Source organism: Dermacentor andersoni, chromosome 7, assembly GCF_023375885.2.
Source record: "Dermacentor andersoni chromosome 7, qqDerAnde1_hic_scaffold, whole genome shotgun sequence".
NCBI classification, from domain to species: Eukaryota; Metazoa; Arthropoda; class Arachnida; order Ixodida; family Ixodidae; genus Dermacentor; species Dermacentor andersoni.
Window position 1 is genome coordinate 176,476,130 of NC_092820.1, and position 21,137 is coordinate 176,497,266.

A 21,137-nucleotide genomic window follows, 5' to 3' on the forward strand; every position below is an offset into this window, starting at 1 on the left:
TCCATCATATGTTCAAATGTCGCAGCAGCATTGCATAGGCCAAAGGGCATGACTTTGAACTGATATAAGCCATCTGGCGTGATGAAACCCATCTTCTCGCGGTCCATTTCATCAACTGAAATCTGCCAGTAGCCGGGTCGAAGATTGATGGACAAGAAGTGTTTAGCTCCATGCAAGCAGTCCAAGGCGTCATCGATGCGTGGTAGTGGGTAGACGTCTTTTCGTGGGATCTTGTTTAAGTGGCGATAATCGACGCAAGGATGCCAGGTACCATCTTTCTTTTTCACAAGGACGACAGGTGGAGCCCAAGGGCTAGCTGATCGCTCGATGACGCATTTGCGGAGCATTTTGTCCACTTCCGATTGGATGACTCGACGTTCAGCATGCGATACCCGATAGGGACGCCGTCGAATAGGGTTCATGTCTTCAGTGTTTATACTGCGGTGAACAACAGATGTTTGGCCTAAAGGCCTGTCGCCGAAATCAAAGATTTCGCTGTACGATTCAAGCAGGTGACGCATGTCCGTGGCCTGTGCAGAGGTGAGGTCAGGTGCAACCATTTTCGTGAAGTCATCCGTTAAGGAACCGGAGCTGTGAGCTGCAACTGGCACTAATAAACCACTCTCAGCATTCAGACTCTCAATGTAAAATTCAGAACCACTAGAAACGCTGGCCAAGAACATGCCGGCTGGAATCACTTGAGGGCACAGGCTGAAATTCAGAAGCGGTAGAACAACGTCATTACAGTCGAACCCGACTATATCCAACCCGTTTACATAGAATTATTCTATATATCGAACAATTTCTGGACAAGGTATAGTTACGAGTATATATAGCAAAAATTCCGCTTACATCGAACAAAAGTAGCAGCGACTCCTGATATATTGAATGTCAAGCGGCGGAATAATTCCCCAGAAGTTGGCTTTCCCTCGTGGTGGCAGGGAAACCTGGCAACGCGGCTCCGTCCAACCGCTCTCCCTACCGTGACCGTGCTGCGTCTAGCGAGCCGTCGACACCCCCCTGCAAAAAATGATCCTGGCCCACCCGCAGAGCTTGCTCAGACAGCCAATCAGAGGCTCTTGTGCCCTCGTCGTGCAAGATGGCGAAAATGCGAGTTGTCTCGCTGCTTTTCTTTTTTGGTTCATTGTGTGTGCGTCTTGTGGGCCTTCTCCCGCATTGTTGCCGTGAAGAAGGGGCAGAATTCACCTTTCATCGTGAAGCTCAAAATCATAAATCGGGTCGAACGCGGTGACAAGTCGGATGTCCCCGCAGCATGCAAGATTCCAAGGAGCACTCTCAGCATGACCTTGAAGAATAAGGGGGAGATTAGGGCTAAAGCGGCCAAAATCGCGACCAGGTGCCCATGGCGCCCCAACGCGTACGCACAGCCGTGTACGAGTGGTTCATCCGAAATTGCTTCAGCCGTGCCAGCTTCCGCGTGCTCGGTGATGACTAAATTCTGATGAATGCAACGAAGCCGTTGCCGGTGTTGGCGAACTTTGGAGCGAGCTGTCAGAATTTCCGGAAGCTGTTGGCGAATCAACGGTGGATGAGTTCGTGAGTGCAAATGATGGTGTCGCGACCACGGTAGAGCCCGAAAACGAAGACTACATTGCCGACATTGTACCGAGCACAAGTGAAATTGGGCACAATGAGGAAAGCAATGATGGTCCTTTGCCCACGCCCTCCGAAGTGATTGGTGCGCTTGCGCTAGTCCGGTGCTTCTGCGCGAATGCAGAAGGTGGCGGCCTCAGCTGCACCGACTCCTTAGACAATGTGGAGAAGTGCGTGAGTCACAGGCAGTGAAATTGCCCAAGCAGAAGAAAATGCAAGACTATTTCATGCGAAATTAAGCTATTTCCCTCAATAAAGTGATCTTATAAATGGTATGTGCTTTCATGACATCCAATTATTTAGCAGGCTTATATCGAATTATGCTCGATATAGAACTGATAGGCGTTTTCTTGCGAGTTCGATATAGCCGGGTTCAACTGTATTAGTAATCGTAACCAATGTATGCGAAACAGCAATGTTTCAGTTCAAAAGCATGTCAATGATGGGGCGAAGCACATATTCAAAGTCAGGGACTTGTGGCTGGGTGGTCAAAGTGACGTAAGTAACTGCCTCGGGCGACAGACACATGTGAAGCAAACAAGTGCGGTGGGGCGGCGGTGCTTGCAGCATCGGCAAGTTGAGGCAGTTCTAATTGAAGAACGCCGGTCGCGCAGTTGGTGAGAGCAGAATGAGTGGATAAAAAGTCCAATCGAAGGATAACGTCGTGAGGGCAGTTGTCGATCACAGCAAAGAGAACAGAAGTAGGTCGGCTGGCTATTATTAAATGTGCAGTACACATTCCAAGAACAACCAGCACGCCGCCGTCGGCCACATGAAGCACTTGGGCAGCTGCTCGGGTGAGGACCTTCTTTAAACGTCTACGTAGGCTAGCACTCATCACAGATACATGGGCTCCAGAGTCGACGAGTGCTTGGAAAGGTACGCTGTCTATTTTAATGTCTATTACACTTCTCCTTGTAGGCACAGACAAAGGATTTGCTGCGGTAGTAGGCAATGCAGCACCACTTCCGAGGGCTGCATGTCTTAGTTCTTCGAAAGGGTGCGGCCAAATGCCACAGCGGATGAAAGGCGATGTGACTGCGGCGAACAGGAAGGTGGGCGACGTGTTTGTGGTGAACAAGACTCGTGTCCACGCGGCGATCATGAGCGACTGTATCATGCGTTCCTAGCAGAGTTGTCGGTGTTGTTAGACTCGGCGGTGGACGAAACATTGCGGGCATTTGCATCAAAACGGCTCAGGTTGGTCGGCGTGCGGGGTGTTGAGGCCCACGAGTTGTGACAGTATCGGGTGACATGACCAATTCGGCGATAGGTGAAACAGATCGGCTGGTTGTCCGCAGTTCTCCACTCAGTCGGGTTGTGATAACGTGGAGAGAAGCGTCAGGGTGGAGCGAAAATCGTAGAAGGGCGTTCGTTAGCTCCGAGATTGGCAACAGCACATACAGAATGTAAACCAATGTTTTCAAGTTCCTGGCGAACGATGGCTTGTACGAGAGGAACGGAAAAACAGGTAGCATGAGGGCTAAGCGAACAGAAAGCTGCGGGCTCCATTGCATCCAGTTCACGTCGAACACTTCGCACCACGTCCTCTGATGGCAATGCATGCTGCTGTGCGGGTTGATCTTCACAGGTCGACGTTGTGGCAAAATTGGGAAGTCTGGCGAATGGGTGCAAAACGCGTTGGCTTTTGGCCTGCTCGAATTGTCGGCACTCTTTAATGATAGCATCAACTGTAGAGCAGCTTTTGTAGATGAGCAGATTAAAGGCTTCATCAACAATGCCCTTAAGCACTTGCCCGACCTCCTCAGTTTCTGTCATGTCGTGATCGGCTTTACGACAAAGTGCCAACATGTCCTGGATGTACAAGACATAGGACTCCGTGGGGGATTGTGCACAGGAGGCCAGTTCCTGCTTTGCGGAAATTTTACGGCGGGCTGGTTTGTCAAACAACTCTGTTAGCTTCTCTTGCATTGGTCCCAGCTGGCTAGCTCCTCTTCGTGGTTTTCGTACCACACCTTTGCCATGCCTCTTAGGTAGAACAACAGGTTAGCTAGCATTAGCGTTGGGTCCCATCTGTTGATTCCACTCGCGCGTTCGTACAGAGCCACCCACTCTTCGACGTCAGCGCCATCAGTCCCGCAGAAAGTTCCAGGATCCTTGGGTTGCACAAACACAACCGAAAGTGACAGCGATGTAGCTGGCGACAGTGATGTAGGAGGCGGCAACGGTGTTGATCACGCGTGCTCATCGTCATTCATGGTGTGGACAGTGACGCGACGTCCACTGCGGAGCTCCATTTCCAGCCGTGGTACCCCGCACCTCCCACCAATATTTTACAGGGATGTTGCGAGTATAGAAAGACTATATTTACAATATATATACAGGCTTAGTCAGAGTAGTTAAGATGGCTGACTGCCAACAACACGCAGCAGCCAGCGTCTCCTATCTTCTTCATCCTCTCTTCTCTTCTTTCACCCTTCCATAAGAATATTATTTAGTGTGATTAACAATTACGTCTGCACAAAAATAGAAAAAGGGGAGAGGCAGACATATTTAATTTTCAATTCAGTCGAACCCATTTACAACAATATTCAAGTGCCATGAAAATTCCATTGTTATAACCTGTAAGTGTTACAACCAGGTTGCATGAAAAAAAGAAATCAAAATGGGGGATGGCATAGCTGTTCTGGGGAGGCCAGTTCTTCTCCCCACCACTTTCCTTCATCCAGCTTCTGATTGTGTTGACTTGTTTAACTGTTTAACTCTGCTTCCTGCACACTGGATCATATGTTGTTAACAGGGTGTGGCTGTTGAAAACCAGGAAGAGGAGCCGAAGTAGATAACGCCTTCTTTATTCGACGCTTGTAAAAACAACTAAAAGATGCAGGCGCGCGCTCGGCTCCACGCTTGCTTCTAACTTCAGCTTCTTCTCATCTTTCTCAGAGCATAATATTTACCAGCTCCCGGCCGAACAATTTGCGTGTGCTTGTTTGTTTTCAAGACGGAGTTTGTCCAGCAGATTCTAGGTGGCACAACATCTGTACTGGTCTCCGCAACGTGTTGCCACTAGAAGTGCGCACTTTGCATGAGCGAACTTTGCCGTCGCTGCCCGGAAATGATCCTGTAATTTGTCCCATCTTCCACAATTGTTTTGGCGAGTTAAATTCTTTTATCAGTACTGTCTCCAAGCTTCACTGATTCTGAGTGCCTATTTCGTGAGCTGAACGAAGTTCTTGGAGGTACTCTCGTCGCCACTGGTTCCAGAAATTGTTTAACACGTGTTCTCGGTGTTTCCATCTTCATTGAAGTAATTCGCGTGATGACAGTGTGTCTTTTGATGCTGTGCTCGTGGTGGAACCATTGCAGGCAGGTGTTTTCCTGATGGGAGTAGGTGCCGCAGCGGGAGCCGTCGCAGCCACCACTGCTGACGTGCTGCTGGTGCATGCATCAGGTGTTATGTGACTGGCCTGCCCTGGCCCCGGCCCAGACAGCATTCCTAGCCCTCCAGGGGTTAAAGGTGGTGGCTGCTGGGGTGATGGTAATTCCTTTTCACGGCCTGGCGAGCTGTTGCGGGCGGCCATGGCTTCAGGCTGTCGTGGAAGTGGCATTCGCTCCACCCGGACAACGGGGGCCAGCGTGTGGTTGTTGCGTTTTAGCCTTTCCACCGCACTGCTGTGCCTCCCTGACAGTGAGGATCCAGATGGAGCCTTCATGTGACGACGGGCGCCCGGCAGGCCTGCTTGAGTGTCGCGGTGCGGAAGACGATGACGTTGAAGACGACAATGATGACGACGACAAGGAGCTGTGCCCCTTCGACTTCCCTCCACCCGCTGGGTGGAGCACGGACGTGTCAGCAGTGTGGTCACCCCGACCAAAGGTGTCAATCCTCCCACGCCGCTGCTCCAAGTGATTTCGCAGAGCCTGTGGTTTTGTGACTTGGTTACATATTTCACACACAACTAAATAGAAATAATCCCACGCTAGACAAAAGCCAAAAAGTTCCATATCCTCTTTTCTTAACTTTATGTTGTCGCTTTCTCTTTTCGCTGTCTCTGCCTCTGTATCGGCTTCTTTGTTTTCTGGACTCCTGAAGCAGATAGTTTCGGCCCAAGAATTCCATGACTGTCCTTCAGTAGCCGACACACTATTAGTAGCCGCCATTCTGTGAAGATCTTTCAATAGTTTGGCAGTAGAAGGGTATTTGTTTTCTACCAGTTGGAAGTGGTGTCGGAGAGTTGTAGCAAGGAGAAAGGGACTGCTGCAGGCGCCAAAAGGAACCCTTGTGATGCGCTGGTCTTCAATATTGGAAGATCCTTCTTCAAACCAGAAGTAATTAAACGCATCTCGGTCTTGTTCAGCCAGCGATATTCGAAGAAACGCTTTTTCGATGTCGGTGGAAATTCCAATCTTGAAGCTGTGAAACTTCAGCAGTAAGTCGAGGATGTTGGGGTTCATATTCGGCCCTATCCACAATACGACGTTGAGTGAAGGTGAGTCCGAAGCATGAGAAGAGGCGTCGAATACCACCCATACTTTAGTCGTAGTTCTGTAGCGTCACACTACTGCTCGGTGTGGCATATAGTATGTGATATGTTTACTCCTATTGTCCATTGTGACCTTCTCAGCAAAGTCTTTGTAATAGTAGCTCCTAATGGCAGTGTCATATTCCTTCTGAAACTCTGGTTCTCGATGTAGCATTCTCTGCAAGGACTCCAGCCTCTTTAACGCGACATACAGGTTATTCTTAAGCTGGGAACAATTGCTGCGCCACGGCAGTTCAACTTGATAGCGACCATTGTTTCTAATAGTTGGTTCCACGGAGTTCTTCAGGACGTTTTCGTCATCTTTCGAAAGTCTGTCTTCGTTAGTCAGTCCCAGATGTTCTACTTCCCAGAAAGACCTCAGTTGCTGGGAAACATTGGCTTCCGTTAGGCATATGTTGAAGTTCCTTACGGTTTCCGGCTTGCAGAGCTTAGGTGAACTTCTGGTATCTCCATGAAGTGTCGATCCTATGATAGTTTCGATGGCGGTCAAGGAGTCGTCCAGTCAACGAATTCTTCCGCTGACGAGCTGCCAGTAATAGTCTGCACTTATAAGGATGCTTATTCCAGGCTCAGGCGAGACCTGAACTGCGTTGACGTCAGCCAATTTCTTGCTTTTCAACTTTGCAAGTACATTTGTTTCTGTCAATGCTGACAAGTCATTGCATATTTCGGGAACTTTATCGCCTCTACTTCAAGTGAGTTTGAGTCGTACTGGCTATGCAGTGTGACTCGTACTCTCCTATATTTCCGCGGTGCTGAAAGGTTTCCAAATCATGAGATGGTGAGCTGCTCTTCGGCTAACAAAGTGGCTTTCAGCTTCCTAGACAATTCTTCCGTGATGAAGCTGCGCTGACTGCCACCATCAATCAACATTCTTACAAAGCATTTGCTTCCAGTGCCCAGAGCCCAAACTTGAGCGGTTTGGAGAAGAACTGCGCACTTTAGCGAGTCTGTTGACAAGCTGAAAACAGTTGTCTGCGTTTCCGTATTCTTCTTCTTCCATTTTGGGTCACACATCATGGTGATATGTCGCCCCTTGCATTTTGCACAGCTTCGTTTCTTCCAGTTTCGGCATTCCTGAGCTTTGTGAAATTGTCTAGCGCAGCGGCAACAACATCCTAATTTGCGTAGTTTCTCTTTCTTCTCGTCTAATGTTAGTTCTGTTGGGCAGACATCCACCGAGTGATCTTTGTCTCTGCATAATATACAACCCTCTGAAGTCAGTTTCACGGTTAACATAGATGCAGAACCTTGGAAATGCTCATTGGATTGTCATTTTGCAGCTGAAACTTGTTCTCTCTTGTCAGAAGTTATCATTATAGTCTGTTCCCAGCTTCTTATTTTAAGGCTCAAGAAGTCTAGAAGAACAGACATTTCATTTAGCCTGCCACTAATAACGCCTGTATTTGTCGAAGACAAGACGTGTTGAGTATAATGGAGTACCATTTCTTGCAGAAGATTTTGTAATATAGCAGTTTTCAGAAGCACTCCATATTATTTTTCTTCGACGCCAAGGTTATGCAGGGATCTCAAGCGTGTCTGCACTTCTTCATGCAACCTTTGAAGCCCTTCTAAATCTTCGCAAGAACGAACTTTACGTAGGTTTAGAAGACGACGCATGTGGTCGTTAACAATCAGTGACTTCTGACCGAATCTTTCTTTGAGAAGTTCTATAGCTGTGCTATAGCTTTCGTTAGTTGTTGACAGGCCGCTGATGACACCTTCCGCTTTACCCATCAAGTAGCTCTGAAGATATTTCAATTTGTTTACATCTGTGATATACCGGTTCTGGTGAACAGTAGACTCAATTTGATCCCAAAATTCGGGCCATTTAATGGGGTCACCATGAAACTTCGGCACATCGAGCTTAGGTAGCTTAACATGTGCGCATGCTTGATGAAAGTCATCGTGAGATGCATGCGTAGTCATCGTTTGCTGATCGGATAAAATGCGTTCAGCGCGGGATTTTGCGAGGACGATAGATTCTTGATACCATCCAACACTTTGAAGCTCATGCTCAAGGTTATCATCGGTAACATGCTCTTCTACTTAATTATCAAGGTCCTTAAGCATATTTTCCTTCATCTTCATAGGTTAAGATGGTCGGTCAGCTCACCAGATGGTGTTGGTTCCATCTGCGTAAGAGTTGTCATGTCGTTGATGATCCTGGTGACCGCCACTCGAACGGTAGCACGCTTCCGTCGTAGTCTTTCCATGTCGTCACGTCAGGAATCGAAGGCTTCGTGATGACGTGGATCATTCTTCGATTCTGTCGCAGCGTTGTCGTGTTGATCGCGTCAGTCGGTCGTCCTCTTCAGGTAGCTCGCTTCATCGTCAGGGGTCTTCAACTGTACATCTGATATCCTGGTCATGGCACCATATGTTGAAAACCAGGAAGCGGAGCCAAAATAGATAGCGTCTTCTTTATTCGACGCATGTAAAAACAACTAAAAAAAATGCAGGCGCGCACTCGGCTCCACGCTCGCTTCTAACTTCGGCTTCCTCTCATCTTTTTCGGAGCATAATATTTAACACTGGCGTTCAAGAATGGCACTGCTATAACAACTGCAAACAGGGGTCCTGGGTGGCAATTGACATATGAACTCCGCCGAGGCATCACTTGGGTGGCCCCAAAAGGCACCTTTTAAAAATGTGGGAAGGTTGCCAAGGCAGCATCTCAGCTTTAGAAATCCAGAAGAAATGCTGGGACGAGATCACCACAAGCATCTCACCATGTACATTCCGCTGGCTTGCATGAGAAAACTGCATGTCCATCAGCCTTGCTTGTTTTACGTGAAGCTTGCTGACATCCTTCTCCAAGGCATCCAGGTGCTCCACATGGTGAAGCAGAAAGACCCTCGTGAAAACAAGTCCACGAGGGACTGAATCATCTACAGGACCTCCTAGAGGAACAATGGTGAGGCAACCTGCCCTACCGCGTCAGCGCTGTCGTCATGGCCACCACTGTCACTATCCGATGCAAGGACATTCGTGACAACCGCCTAATTGGTTAGAAGTACTTCGTTTCTAAATCTATAGCAGTGCGTTTTCTTTTCACCGGCAACGTTGTGCATTGCCGATGATCAGCAGGCAGATAAACCATGTTCCGCTTTGGCGGCGAGTCAAATGAGGCCGAGAAACTATGTGGCCAGGAACAACTTCGATGCAACGAACAAAGACAAAGACGAGTGACTCAATCCATTTGCATAATTGCACAGAATGAGGGCCCAGCAAGCAATTTGAGAGGAGCACCGGCAGCATTAAAAAAATAATAATAAATTGTAGTTTTTTACGTGCCAACACCACAAACTGATTATGAGGCACGCCGTAGTGGGGGACTCCGAAAATTTGGACCACCTGGAGTTCTTTAACATGCACCTAAATCTAAGTACACTGGTATTTTCGCATTTCGCCTTGATCTAAATGTGGCCGCTGTGGCCGGGATTCGATCCAGCGACCTTGTGCTTAGCAGCCCAACACCATAGTCATTAAGCAACCACGGCGGGTGCTGGCAGCGTTGTCAGCACAGTTGGGATGGTCTGTTCATGTTACAGAGGGCGACGCGGCACAGAGCTAGGGGCACCGCCCATTCGCGTTTGGAAGGGTGAAAGGGTGACGGCAGAGATGCACGGGAGGCTGGCGTGCATCTCTCATGGAGAGAATCGCGATGCGGCACTTGAGGTGGTGGGCGATCATGCAGCAGCTCACATTTCACTTTTTTTCTTTTCAAGGATTTCGCATTCCATTACCATTCGGCACGGACACCCCGCAGCCAGACTTTGTCGTTATAACCGATAATGCGGCATGGGGACATTGTAATAAGTGGGTTATTTCTCCATAGAAAACATACATAAATTGACGATGCAGCAGCATTTCTTTGGTATAACCGATATATTGTTAAAACCGGTACTGTTATAGGTGGGTTTAACTGTATATGTAACAGCCAGGAATAGTAAACATTATTTAGCATGTTTTCAATAGTTTGCTGACTTTCTGTGAGGGGCAGGGGCATAGCCGGGGGGGGGGGGGCTTATGGGGCTTCAGCCCCTCCCCCAGAAATTTTTCGGGCTGTCCATGCACCGCCGACCAAAGCAACCCCCAGCGCCGGAAATAATTCTGGATTTTGTCTAGAATGTCTTTTTCAAGCTCGAAAATACATTTACCGTGAACATTGCGAACTCGGGCTGGATTTCGCGGCACCGCCCATGCACCAGGAGTCACATAACGCCCGAGTAGCCCCATCCGAGCACAAAGTTTCAAGGGCGTTTTGATGGCAAGCGGGCTCGCCGCAGCATCTCGCTGAGGCCGCGGAATCTATGGAGTGCATAGATGTCAATTCTGAAACTTTATGGGTGTAAATCTCATAAACTCTTGATGTGAAAGGCGCACTGACATTTCCAAAGTTGTGCTTTATATTTTCAATTCCGGAACTTTGTGGGTTTAATGTTGTTATAAACATTTGACGCCAAAAGTCCATTGACTTTTCAAAAGTCTTGCATTGGAACATATTAACGAGACAAGCCAAATCAACACATAAGCAGACAAGTTGACAAAGCATGCAGCGAGGTCCGATGAGACGAAAGGTTGTGGTCGTTTATTTGTGCCGTCATGTCACATAAAAAATCAACATTTTTTTCACCTACGCCAAAAAATACATGTCAAGACACCAAACCCTGTCAAGGTAACTGCGTTCTTATTTATTTTTTCTACTTTGACTTTTATTCGTGAGGACACATTGAGCCTCTTCAATTTTTTTTAGTTCTCGCTACCCTACCCGCGAGCTGCCAGAGCTAGCCAGAGCGCACACGTTTTTCTCGTGTTGCCTCGACCACCGCGCGGCGCACATTGGTGCGCGTTCGGTTTGCTCTGGCCGAGTGGATTTTCGCCTGGCAGAGTTTTGGATACTTTCTGGCTAGCAGACGAGAAAACGAAACAATGGTCGCTCTCCGCCATCACTGTGGGGAATCGACGGATTGCACCGCGTTCACTTGAGAGCAACCTCTCCGGAAAGTCCCGTCTCCCTGATGCAGGATACCAAGCAGTATGCGCATGGTTCTCGGTGGACCAAGCGTCTCATGTTTTCTTCGATATTCCTTCCGTAGCCACATTAGGTGGCCAAAGTAGGCATTCGATTGTGGCCAACATGCTTTCCTATGCGTTTCTTCATTTCGGTGCCCCAACACCACAGTAGGAAAAAAAAATACATTGTTGCGGCGCAGCGTATTGTTGCATGGTGAAAGTTCAATTTTGTTGCTTCTTCTTTTACGGAAAGTAATGTGCCACGGCACGCTTCAGTTGCCGGATACTCTTGCTATATTATTGCGATAGCAAGTATATGGACACTCCAGGCGCATTCCTGCCGTCGCCGTCACCCTCACGTTTTGTATAAAGTCTAAGGGCAATAACATTGCAACCGCGCGCCGCATGCTGTGGAGGTGGAATGCTGTGGGGGTGGAAGCATAAGGGTGGGGGTGGAATGGGTGAGCCGACGACGGTGATTCAGTCTTGTGTGCACAAAGGAGAAAAACGGGGAGCAAGCGCGCCGCCTTCCGTCGCGCGCGATACATCTGAGGGTGTGGATGCAATGGGGGCGGAATCTAGGATTCTGTGAATCTGTGATTGCGCAACATGCTTATTTGCCTTGTTTGATGCATTATATACGGTGACTGTTTCTTACATATGTAGATTTATTTGATACTTGTACGTATACTTAAATATGTTGTTGTGAGGTTTTGTGTATACGTGCAGTGAACTTTGTTTCCAGTGACATTTTTTTGCCCTTTATCAAGCTGTATTTTCGCATTTGTATATCCCATTGTATCTTTGCATTTCTAATGTATGAGGGCGAGTCGAATGAATGTGAGCCTACCGTCACCGCACAATAATGGTTCGGTTCATTATCTGCGAGGCATGCATGTAAAAGAGCGGCATCTCTCATTTACAAAAGTGACACGCAGCTGCAAAGATAAATGTTCTTTAATGCTCTCATACACTGGGTTGAACATGGTTGCGCGACATAATGGACGCTTCAAGAGTTGAACAGCGTGGTGTCGTGAGGTTTTCAACAACTGGAGGTGTTTCCAAAAAAAATTAGTCGCCGTGTGGCTGCCGTGTACGTTTGAACATTGTATTTCATTGGCCACTGTGAAGCGTTGGAGCAAACGGTTCAAAGAAGGACGGGAAAGTTGCAAAGACATCCTAACTCCAGGCCGAAGCCATCGTGCAATCACCCCCCACACAATTTCAAAGGTTGATGAGCTGATGAGACAAGAACAGAGGATAAGCATCGATAAACTGGCAGACCATGTGAACATCAGTCAAGGTTCGGTTCACGCCATAATTCATGAACACCTCAATTATCGGCTATTGTGTGCGCAATGGATGCCCAAGATTTTGATCCCCGCCAGAAGACGGAGAAGTTTGACGCTGCTGTGACTCATCTGATCTGGTATCACCATGAGGATGACGACTTCTTGTCTGCAATTGTGGTCGGGGACGAACCAACGTGCCACTACTACGAGCATGAAACACGACAGCAAAGCTTGCAGTGGAAACATTAGAATATACCACGCCCAAAGAAAGCAAAGGTCGTCATTTCCGCCGGAAAGGTGTTGTTGACTTTTTTTTTCGATCATCAGGGGCCATCACTGATAGAATTTGCTAAATCTTGAGAGGCCATCAATTGTTTCCGATATTGTGAAACCCCGGAACGGCTGCGTGTCGCAATCAAGAACTAACGACGTGGGAAATTGACGAATAGGGTCATCTTGTTCCATGACAATGCCTTTCCCACGTCGCTGATGTGGTTAACACAAAACTGGCAAAGTTCAAGTCGTAAACACTGCAACGTCCGCCATACAGCTCAGACCTGTGGCCTTGCGACTTCTACATTTTGGGGCAAACAAAAAAACAGCTCAAGGGAACCAGATTCGTGCCAGACGTTGACGTGAAAGAGTCAGTCGCAGACTTTTTGAAGCAGTAACCCAAAGAGTTTTATGAGACGGGAATCACGTGACTCGTTAGTCAATGGGACAAATGTCTAAATGCTCATGAAGACTAGTTTTAAATAAAGTACCCCGTTTGTCATATATTCACATTGGCTTACTTTCATTTGACTCGCCCTTGCTTATCTTGCAGAACTTCTGCTTTTTATATACGTGCTCTCTGTTGCAACTATAATTTCGGTGCAATTACTCACGATACACGACCGGTGACAGCTACTCGTGAGTAATCCATTGGAAGAAATGACAGCGTCATTGAGATCTTTGCCTGGCCATTGCATATGTACAAGAAAGCAAACATGGTTCTTGAATGACAATGTTTCATTAACATATTTCTCGTCAACTTGTTCATTTCATGGCCTTTCATTTTTCATATCAGCGACATGCACTGCTTTCCTGGTTTCGAACTGATATAGTGCTAAAGATCCTGTGACAACTTCTTTACTTATTATATAGACAAAGAACACGGAAGCATTAACATCAGTTATTTTGTGGGAGATATGGGTTTCTCCTCCGTACTCTTGGGACAAAGGAACGACAACACAGTAGTGCAAACAATCACAAGGGCATTTATTGCACCTTTCATAGATCAATGCCTGCTAGCCGAGTTGCTATCCACAAAACATGCTGATGGGCGCGCGACAAATCTAGAAGTCTGACTCATCGAGCGACCGGATAGCGAGCGAATATGTTCGCCCCATGCTGGATCCCAACGCCTGGTCGTTCGCGTGTTCGGTCACGCCAATGGTGGCACGTTCGAAGGCGGCCGCGCGAGGCGGTCTCGCAGAAGCATCGGTCGCCGCGCGCGCGGAATGTCCACGCCGTGCGCCGACCCGCCGGGAAAGACTCAGGGCCTTTCTTTCCCGCGCCTAAGTAACCCCGCCGCAGCGCAACACTAGCGCCATCTCTCGCACTGCGCTCCAACCACTCCGACCGCCGCGGGCGCCAGGCCACGCGGCGGGCGAAGCCGGCCCGCAGGAGACGAGCTATGCGGGAAAACTAGATCTCAGGGGAGGCGTGAGAGTCACGCATCCCCACAATTTTGAGCACAATTTTTGGCACATACGAGTATATTTATTTTTGAAAAAAATACACATTTTACTTGTCTTGACAGCGCATAGCGTTTAAGAATTCGTTTGTAGCATCTTTGGCAATGGCAATGCAGTTATTATTTTATTTATTTATTTTATTTATTTTATTTAGTACATACTGCAGACCCTTTTCAGGGTCCAAGCAGGACAGGCATATGCTCTTAAAACTCAAAAGATACAGAACACAATGAAAAGAAATACACATAAAAATGAGGAGACAAATATTGCAAACTATTAAGATGTCATAACATGGTTCCAATCGGATATTGTCCGCGGAAAAAAGGAATATTTGAAACAGTCAGTTTTCGCAAAATACGGTGTCAATGAGTGAATGTGATGATGTCGGGTATGACGTGTGGTTAGAGGGGATATGTACTGTGAAGGATCCAAAGCAAACTTATGGTTAAGTAAAGAATGAAGAAACTCAAGGCGATACTTTCCTCTTCGCGTTTCAAGTGTTTCAATATTGTTAGCCGCCATGAGGTCAGTGGGGGAGTCGGTGATTTTAAATTTGGAATAGATAAACCTAACAGCTTTTCTTTGAACCCTTTCTAATTTATCTATGTTAAGTTTAGTGAATGGGTCCCAAACAACCGAAGCATACTCGAGCTTTGGCCTGATGTAAGTGTTATACGTTAGAAGTTTTACGTGAGAAGGTGAATTTCTTAGTTTATGCCTCAGAAAACACAGCTTTTTAAATGCAGAGGAGCATATGTTATCTATATGTGAGTTCCAGGAAAGACGGCTTGTGATTGTTACACCTAGATATTTGTAGCTATTAACCTGCTTTAGTGTTGATGATCCGAGTGTATACACGTGGTTAATTGGGTTCTTTTTATGTGTTATTTGCATCGAAACTGTTTTTTCAGTGTTAAGAACCATGGAAAACTCGCTGCACCAATCAAGAACATTTCGAAGACACTGGTCAAGTTCGTTTTGATCGTTAGTACACGTAATTTGCCGGAAAATGACACAATCATCAGCAAACAAGCGAATATGAGTTCCTGGAGTAACCACATTAACAATATCATTTATGTAAATCTGAAAAAGCAAAGGCCCCAAGACGCTTCCTTGGGGCACCCCAGAGGTGACTGGGAGACAACTGGAGCTGCACCCATCGACTGAAACAAATTGCACTCTATTCGTGAGGTAATCTTGAATCCACGATATTAAAATGTCTGGAAGATTAATGTTTTTTAGTTTTTGAATCAGTTTTTCGTGGTGAACTTTATCAAATGCTTTGCTGAAATCCATAAATATGGTGTCTATTTGACCATTCATATCCAGTGTTTTAGCAAAGGTGTGTACTATTGTAACTAATTGTGTTATTGTAGAATAGCCCTTTCTAAACCCATGCTGAAAGTCGCTTAATATGGAGTGTTCTTCAAGAAATTTGTTAATATGTTTAGCAATAATATGTTCGAGCATTTTACAGCATGCGGAAGTTAAAGAAATAGGACGGTAATTTTGTAGTAATGTGCAGTCACCTTTTTTAAAGATGGGAACAACTCGAGCAGTCTTCCATTCAACCGGAAGTTTTGATGACAGCAGAGATTTTTTGAACAACACAAAAAGAAACTTCGCAATTATTTCGGCATAGCGTCGCAAAAATACATTGGGTAAATTATCAGGACCAGAAGAAGTTTTTTTTTTTTTTTTTTTTTTTTTTTTTTTTTTTATTCATGTATTTGATCCCTCGACAAATTGTTTAGGAGGAAGCTTTAGCTCGGGCCCAACTCCAACGCAGCCTATTCAAACACATGTAAAACGCAGAAACGCTTTTCTGAGATAATCCTTGAGTCCCTTTTAATGAAACTTGTTGCACTTGAGAGAGAAAGTTAAATTCTAGTGTCTGTAGGAAGCGGAATTTCGATTTAAGGCCTGCATTTTGTTTAAGATATATTGAAAAATTCGAAAGTTCGAAAAAGAAGAAGCACGACGTTTACAAACTAATAGCTTTGCATCACGAACAGATATCGCGGTTATGTAAACGGCATCTATTATAACCGTCAAAGCAGACAAACTTGCTATGTCAATTTGTATTTTACGTTTATTGGTTATGTTGTGTACAAGGGTTCTGCAAAAGCCGTATTGCCATAACACGAATATTTTTCTAGATTCATGTGTAACATATATATTTTGTCAGCTGTAGATGTGCTATTAGATGCAGTTCACAGAATTGTGATATCATTTTTCATTGTTGAGTTAAAGTTCTAAACTTGACAGTTTCGTTTTCTGAAAATTAGCATTTTGGGCAATTTTCAATAAATAATTCACCACCTAAATGAGAAATTCGAAACCAAAAGTCACTACAACTTATGTTTTTTATTTTAAATGCAACAAACCTCGTCAAATTTGGTGCAGTGGTTGCGGGGAAAAACGAATTTCCCTTCTACATGTATTTAAATAGGGGCACCCGAGCTAAAGCTTCCTCTTAAGGAGGAGGCCGAGCTGCAACGTGAGCCCCCCCCCCCCCCCCCCCCCCCCGAACGAAATTTCTGGCTACGCCACTGGTGAGGGGCGTGTGAATACCGAATAGTAGACTTCGAATCAAGAAACAAAAGCATATCGAATCGAATATCACAAAATTTTTCTAAAAATCTAATGCTTAAAAATTTTGGGCAAGAAAATACAGAGCTGCACATGTTCAGGAGTCTCCTAGGATTGCACAGCAAGAATGCAGCAAGCAGTAGCACAACCAGGGAGCGACACACCAGGCACATGACCTCCCCCAATCCCTGGCCAAGTGGGCGCCCTCCCGGAAAAGTTCGGCCCACACCACTGGTAGCAAGCTATCAGTAATTTAAGTACTAGAAATCAAGATATACAGTACAGTCTATGCTTACCAAAGAGAAATCGAAATTAGTATGCCATCACTCATTACAGCTCAGTTCTAGTACATAAAGGTCTAGAAGAGGTGTTTTTAACAATAGAATTTCTGTTGCTTAGAATCAAGTGCTTTTTTTCCCCTCTGAAACTACTTAATTACTGACGTTTCATTGTACTGAACACCAATGAGGTTCTCAGTTTAATAATGAACCTGTGTTTTGTGGCAATCTTTTATTTATTGCATAGAAAGTTTTGCTTTCCAGCTTTTCTCTAGAATAAAGAGGGACTATCCCAACTTTATGGAAGGTGGGTCATCAAAAGGCCAATCTGTGCACCAGAGGAAAGGACCGCACATCGCATGACTCTATCACCAGCGCGTTGTCGGCGCTGATGGTAAAGAGCAGGTACCGTCCACGGCGTTTCATTTTCAGGTTCTGTGCAATTTGCCACCTGTCAAAGATTCTGAAATCTGCAGGGTCACAGCAATTTGGCACGGCGCTACCCCCCTTCCTTTGTTTATCCGCCATCCACGTCACTGCATGAAACCCGGTTGCGACACTTTTGCACCCACCGAGTAAATCCAAAGCTAGTCTTCTGAGGGATTGCTCAAAGCAAAAAAAAAAGAGACCTATGTGGGTCAATGAATGGCGTTGGGAATAAGCAGCCGCCGTATAGTGGGTCTCAAAGATGGGGGCCGTGAACAGCTTTGTTACGATCCCATGCATTCGCTTTCTTTTGCAAGGTGGTTTGTTGCCTTTCTGAGTGTAGCGCAGCTGCTGTGAATAGATCTGCATCAATTCCGCACCAAATTATAACCTTAGTCGCCAATGCGTGATGAAGCAGCACCAATTAAGCCTAATGAAGCCACTGTGGTAATGGGCTGCAAGCCGTCATGGAATGCTTTCAGTTAATATGTTCCTATGATTAGCTCATCAGTGATCAGTCCTGAGGTCACATGTGCAGGTTAGATTGACGGCTGTGGAAGAGACATGAAGTTAGGATTTTATGCGAATTGCGCTTTGAGGTGTGCCTTCACAGCAGCGCAGGACGTGCTGCCATCATTTTCATTGCTGTTGTTATCTCCCGGGTACTAGCTCAACGTATCCTAGGGAACCCCATCTTCTCCCCGGTGCTGCACCACCATGACGCTGCACCCCAAGGCAACATTCTCCTGTGGATCCCAGCACTCTTCTCGCCCTTCTGTGTTGAAGCTCCCTTTTCCCTTTATTAGTGGTTGCCAATTCTCCTCCTCTTTTGAGTCACCATTTTGCACCGAGTAGCTGGCAAATAGTGCATGCAGAGCCAGCAATCTCCACTACAACGGTGCTCCCTCAGTCTGTGTAAAGTGCTCCGCGATACAGCGGAGAACCAAATCACCGTTGAGATTTTTGGCAGGGTCATGTTTTTTCCATAGCCGTTGCACATGCGAGGGTGGCTCAGTCCACGCTGTCATCCTCTGTTGTGCGAATGCTAGCTGCGAAGTGATCCGATTTATGTCACGCGACTGATTTATCCACGATCCCGTCCGTTGTGTGACTCCAGCTTTGTCAGCATTGTTGAAGAGGGTTGAAGACAACGTGGAAGACTTGTGCACCCACAAATGGAAACTGTTTTTGCAAAGATTTGAGCGTTGTAAGCAGTTTAACGCAAACGCATTGTGTGGCTCATGAGGCAGAAAATCCGGCATAGTTATCGGTGTTGGTGTGACCGCCAATGGTCCAAAAACTCATTGAACCCTCGACTTTTGGCGGGAGTCGAGCCCATAGCCTTTTATGTTAATTAAGGGAAAGTTAATTAACACACAGCTAAATACAATAGTGGTAATTAATGCACTAGCACCCACTACCTTTAGTGGGAGTCAAACAAACAACCCTTGGTGTTAATTAAGGTGAAGTTAATTAAGGCACAGGGAAGTAAGAGAGATAATTAATACACTTACTTAATTAACTAATTAATTAATTAATTAATGGGTTTTACGTGCCAAAACCACTTTCTGATTATGAGGCACGCTGTAGTGGAGGACTCCGGAAATTTCGACCACCTGGGGTTCTATAACGTGCACCTAAATCAAGTACACAGGTGTTTTCGCATTGCGCCCCCATCGAAATGCGGCCGCCGTGGCCGGGATTAATTAATACACTTGAACCCGCAACCTTTGGTGGGAGTCGAACCCACGACCTTTGGTGTTAGTTAAGGCAGTTAATTAAGATAAAGTCAAATAAGGCACTTGAGCCCACGACCATTGGTAGGAGTCATACCCACAACCTTTAGTGTTAATTAAGGTTAAGTTAATTAAGGCACAGTGAATTAAGGTAGAGTTCATTAAGTCCCTCAAGCCCACAACCTTTGTTGGGAGTCGAAACTTCAACCATTAGTGAGAGTTGAACTTGCGATCTTGCATTGTGGCATAATGCCTTAAGGGCCATGAACTGGTCACAATGTTTTCCCATTCATCCACATAGGGACATCTAAGTGCCCCTTGAATTTTTCTGCAGAATTATACACACAGATTTTTTTTTTCTAGAGTGCTGTAAATGGGGGTGAGGGTTATGCATGGTGGTGAGTTAGACACGAGAAAATATGGTATCCAACATGATGTGCATGTCTATAAGCGCCAAATCGGCCCGATCTTCACACATGCTTTCGCACATTAGAAATATGCGCTGCTTTTGTTGCCATTCTCTCTGTCCGCGTTGATTGGCCCTGTTAACTCAGATGAACCTTGTACCGACAGAGGAGGACCCAGCTGACGCAGCACCATTCTCACAGTGACAAAGTCCGCCACCCAAGACACCTCATCCGCAGCACGCTCGGCGCTCTTTTTGTGCCAAACACAAAGTGAAACGTTCACTTGGGCGGCATCGGACATGAGAGGCTCCTTGGCATACCGGACATGTGGCACTGCACGGGTCCCTACGCCAAATATATTGAATATTGAAAAAATCAAATAGTAAATATTCAATTCATGAATCGGCTGAGTGGAATGCTCACTATTTGATTCATTTCGATGATATTCGAGTACTCGCACACCCCTACTTTCCATGGAGCTTCAAATAAAGCTTTGTGTAAGGGTAGCTTTTTATCCCATCTGTAGCACTGCACTGCATCTGTAGCACTGGATGTAACTTTTTTTCCTGACTATGCATTCTTTTTCAATGGCTCCCTAAAGAACATATCACCGTAGCTGCCCCTACTGTGCAGCCACCAAACTTTCAACTCCTCTGCAGACATTAGCACCATAGTTCCCTTTCTAAGAAACTCCATTGCTGGACGGCTGAAGCCATTCAGGCAGTGGAAGAATCTCACCTCGTGATAGCTGCAGAGCCCTGTGCAGACTGCTCTCCGACTTGCGTCGGTCGTATCTGCGTCTCTTCAAGTATTCCGGTGCCCCAAGCGTCTTCTTTATTGATCCTCTCTCACACAGCAGGCCTCCTGCATGGCAGCCAACGTCAAGAATGCAGCAGCAAGTGTGGCTCAAAGGGAGTACATATGTCAGCCAATCGGTGTTGTTTTAGAGTGTGTGCACACATGTAGGTCTCTGTTCGTCAGCCATCTCCTAGCATGCATGCGCTTCTGTGTTCCACTGCTGCTGCACTGCCTCTTTGCCCACTCAAGGCAGTGTGTGCAGATGTACACACTGAGCAAAGACCGTTCCTCAGTCCGTACATGGAGCAAGTCATTATGTGCAGACAAAATGTTTGTCTGTGAAGCCTGCTTAGCGCTAAGTGCTCGTACTACCCTGACGACATGTCCCAATCACATTTCTTTACGAAGCTGCAACCGCTCTTTGTGCTTTGCACGTGCATTTGTGCATGAACTTTTTTTTGTTTCTTGTCTTCTCTTCCTGCACTTTTTCACTCAAACCATGGTTAGGTAAAGCCCCTCAATCTCCCAAAGTAGCGCCAACCACTTCCCTCCTCCTCTGCTCGCGCGGCCTCGATGGTGGCGCCGCTGGTGCTGGGCCTGCCGTAGCAGACGACGGCTAACACGCTACGGGAGGAAATTCGCGGAAAAGTTTGTTCGAGCCCCGCAGAGCAGTTTCTTCAATCGGGATCTTGCTTTGTCAGTCACTAACTTGGCCTTAAGAATGTCGTGTT

At 46.4% G+C, this 21,137-nt stretch overlaps 1 protein-coding gene across 1 annotated transcript in view; it reads right to left on the bottom strand.

Moving 5' to 3' along the window:
- The window catches only part of GEFmeso (Guanine nucleotide exchange factor in mesoderm), a 197,977-nt gene that overhangs the window by 24,837 nt on the left and 152,003 nt on the right, over positions 1 to 21,137 (bottom strand). Inside the window, exon 12 of the mRNA XM_055071604.2 lies at positions 20,347 to 20,472. Within this exon, the coding sequence (XP_054927579.2) occupies positions 20,347 to 20,472 (126 nt within the window). The remainder of the gene's footprint in view (positions 1 to 20,346; positions 20,473 to 21,137) is intronic.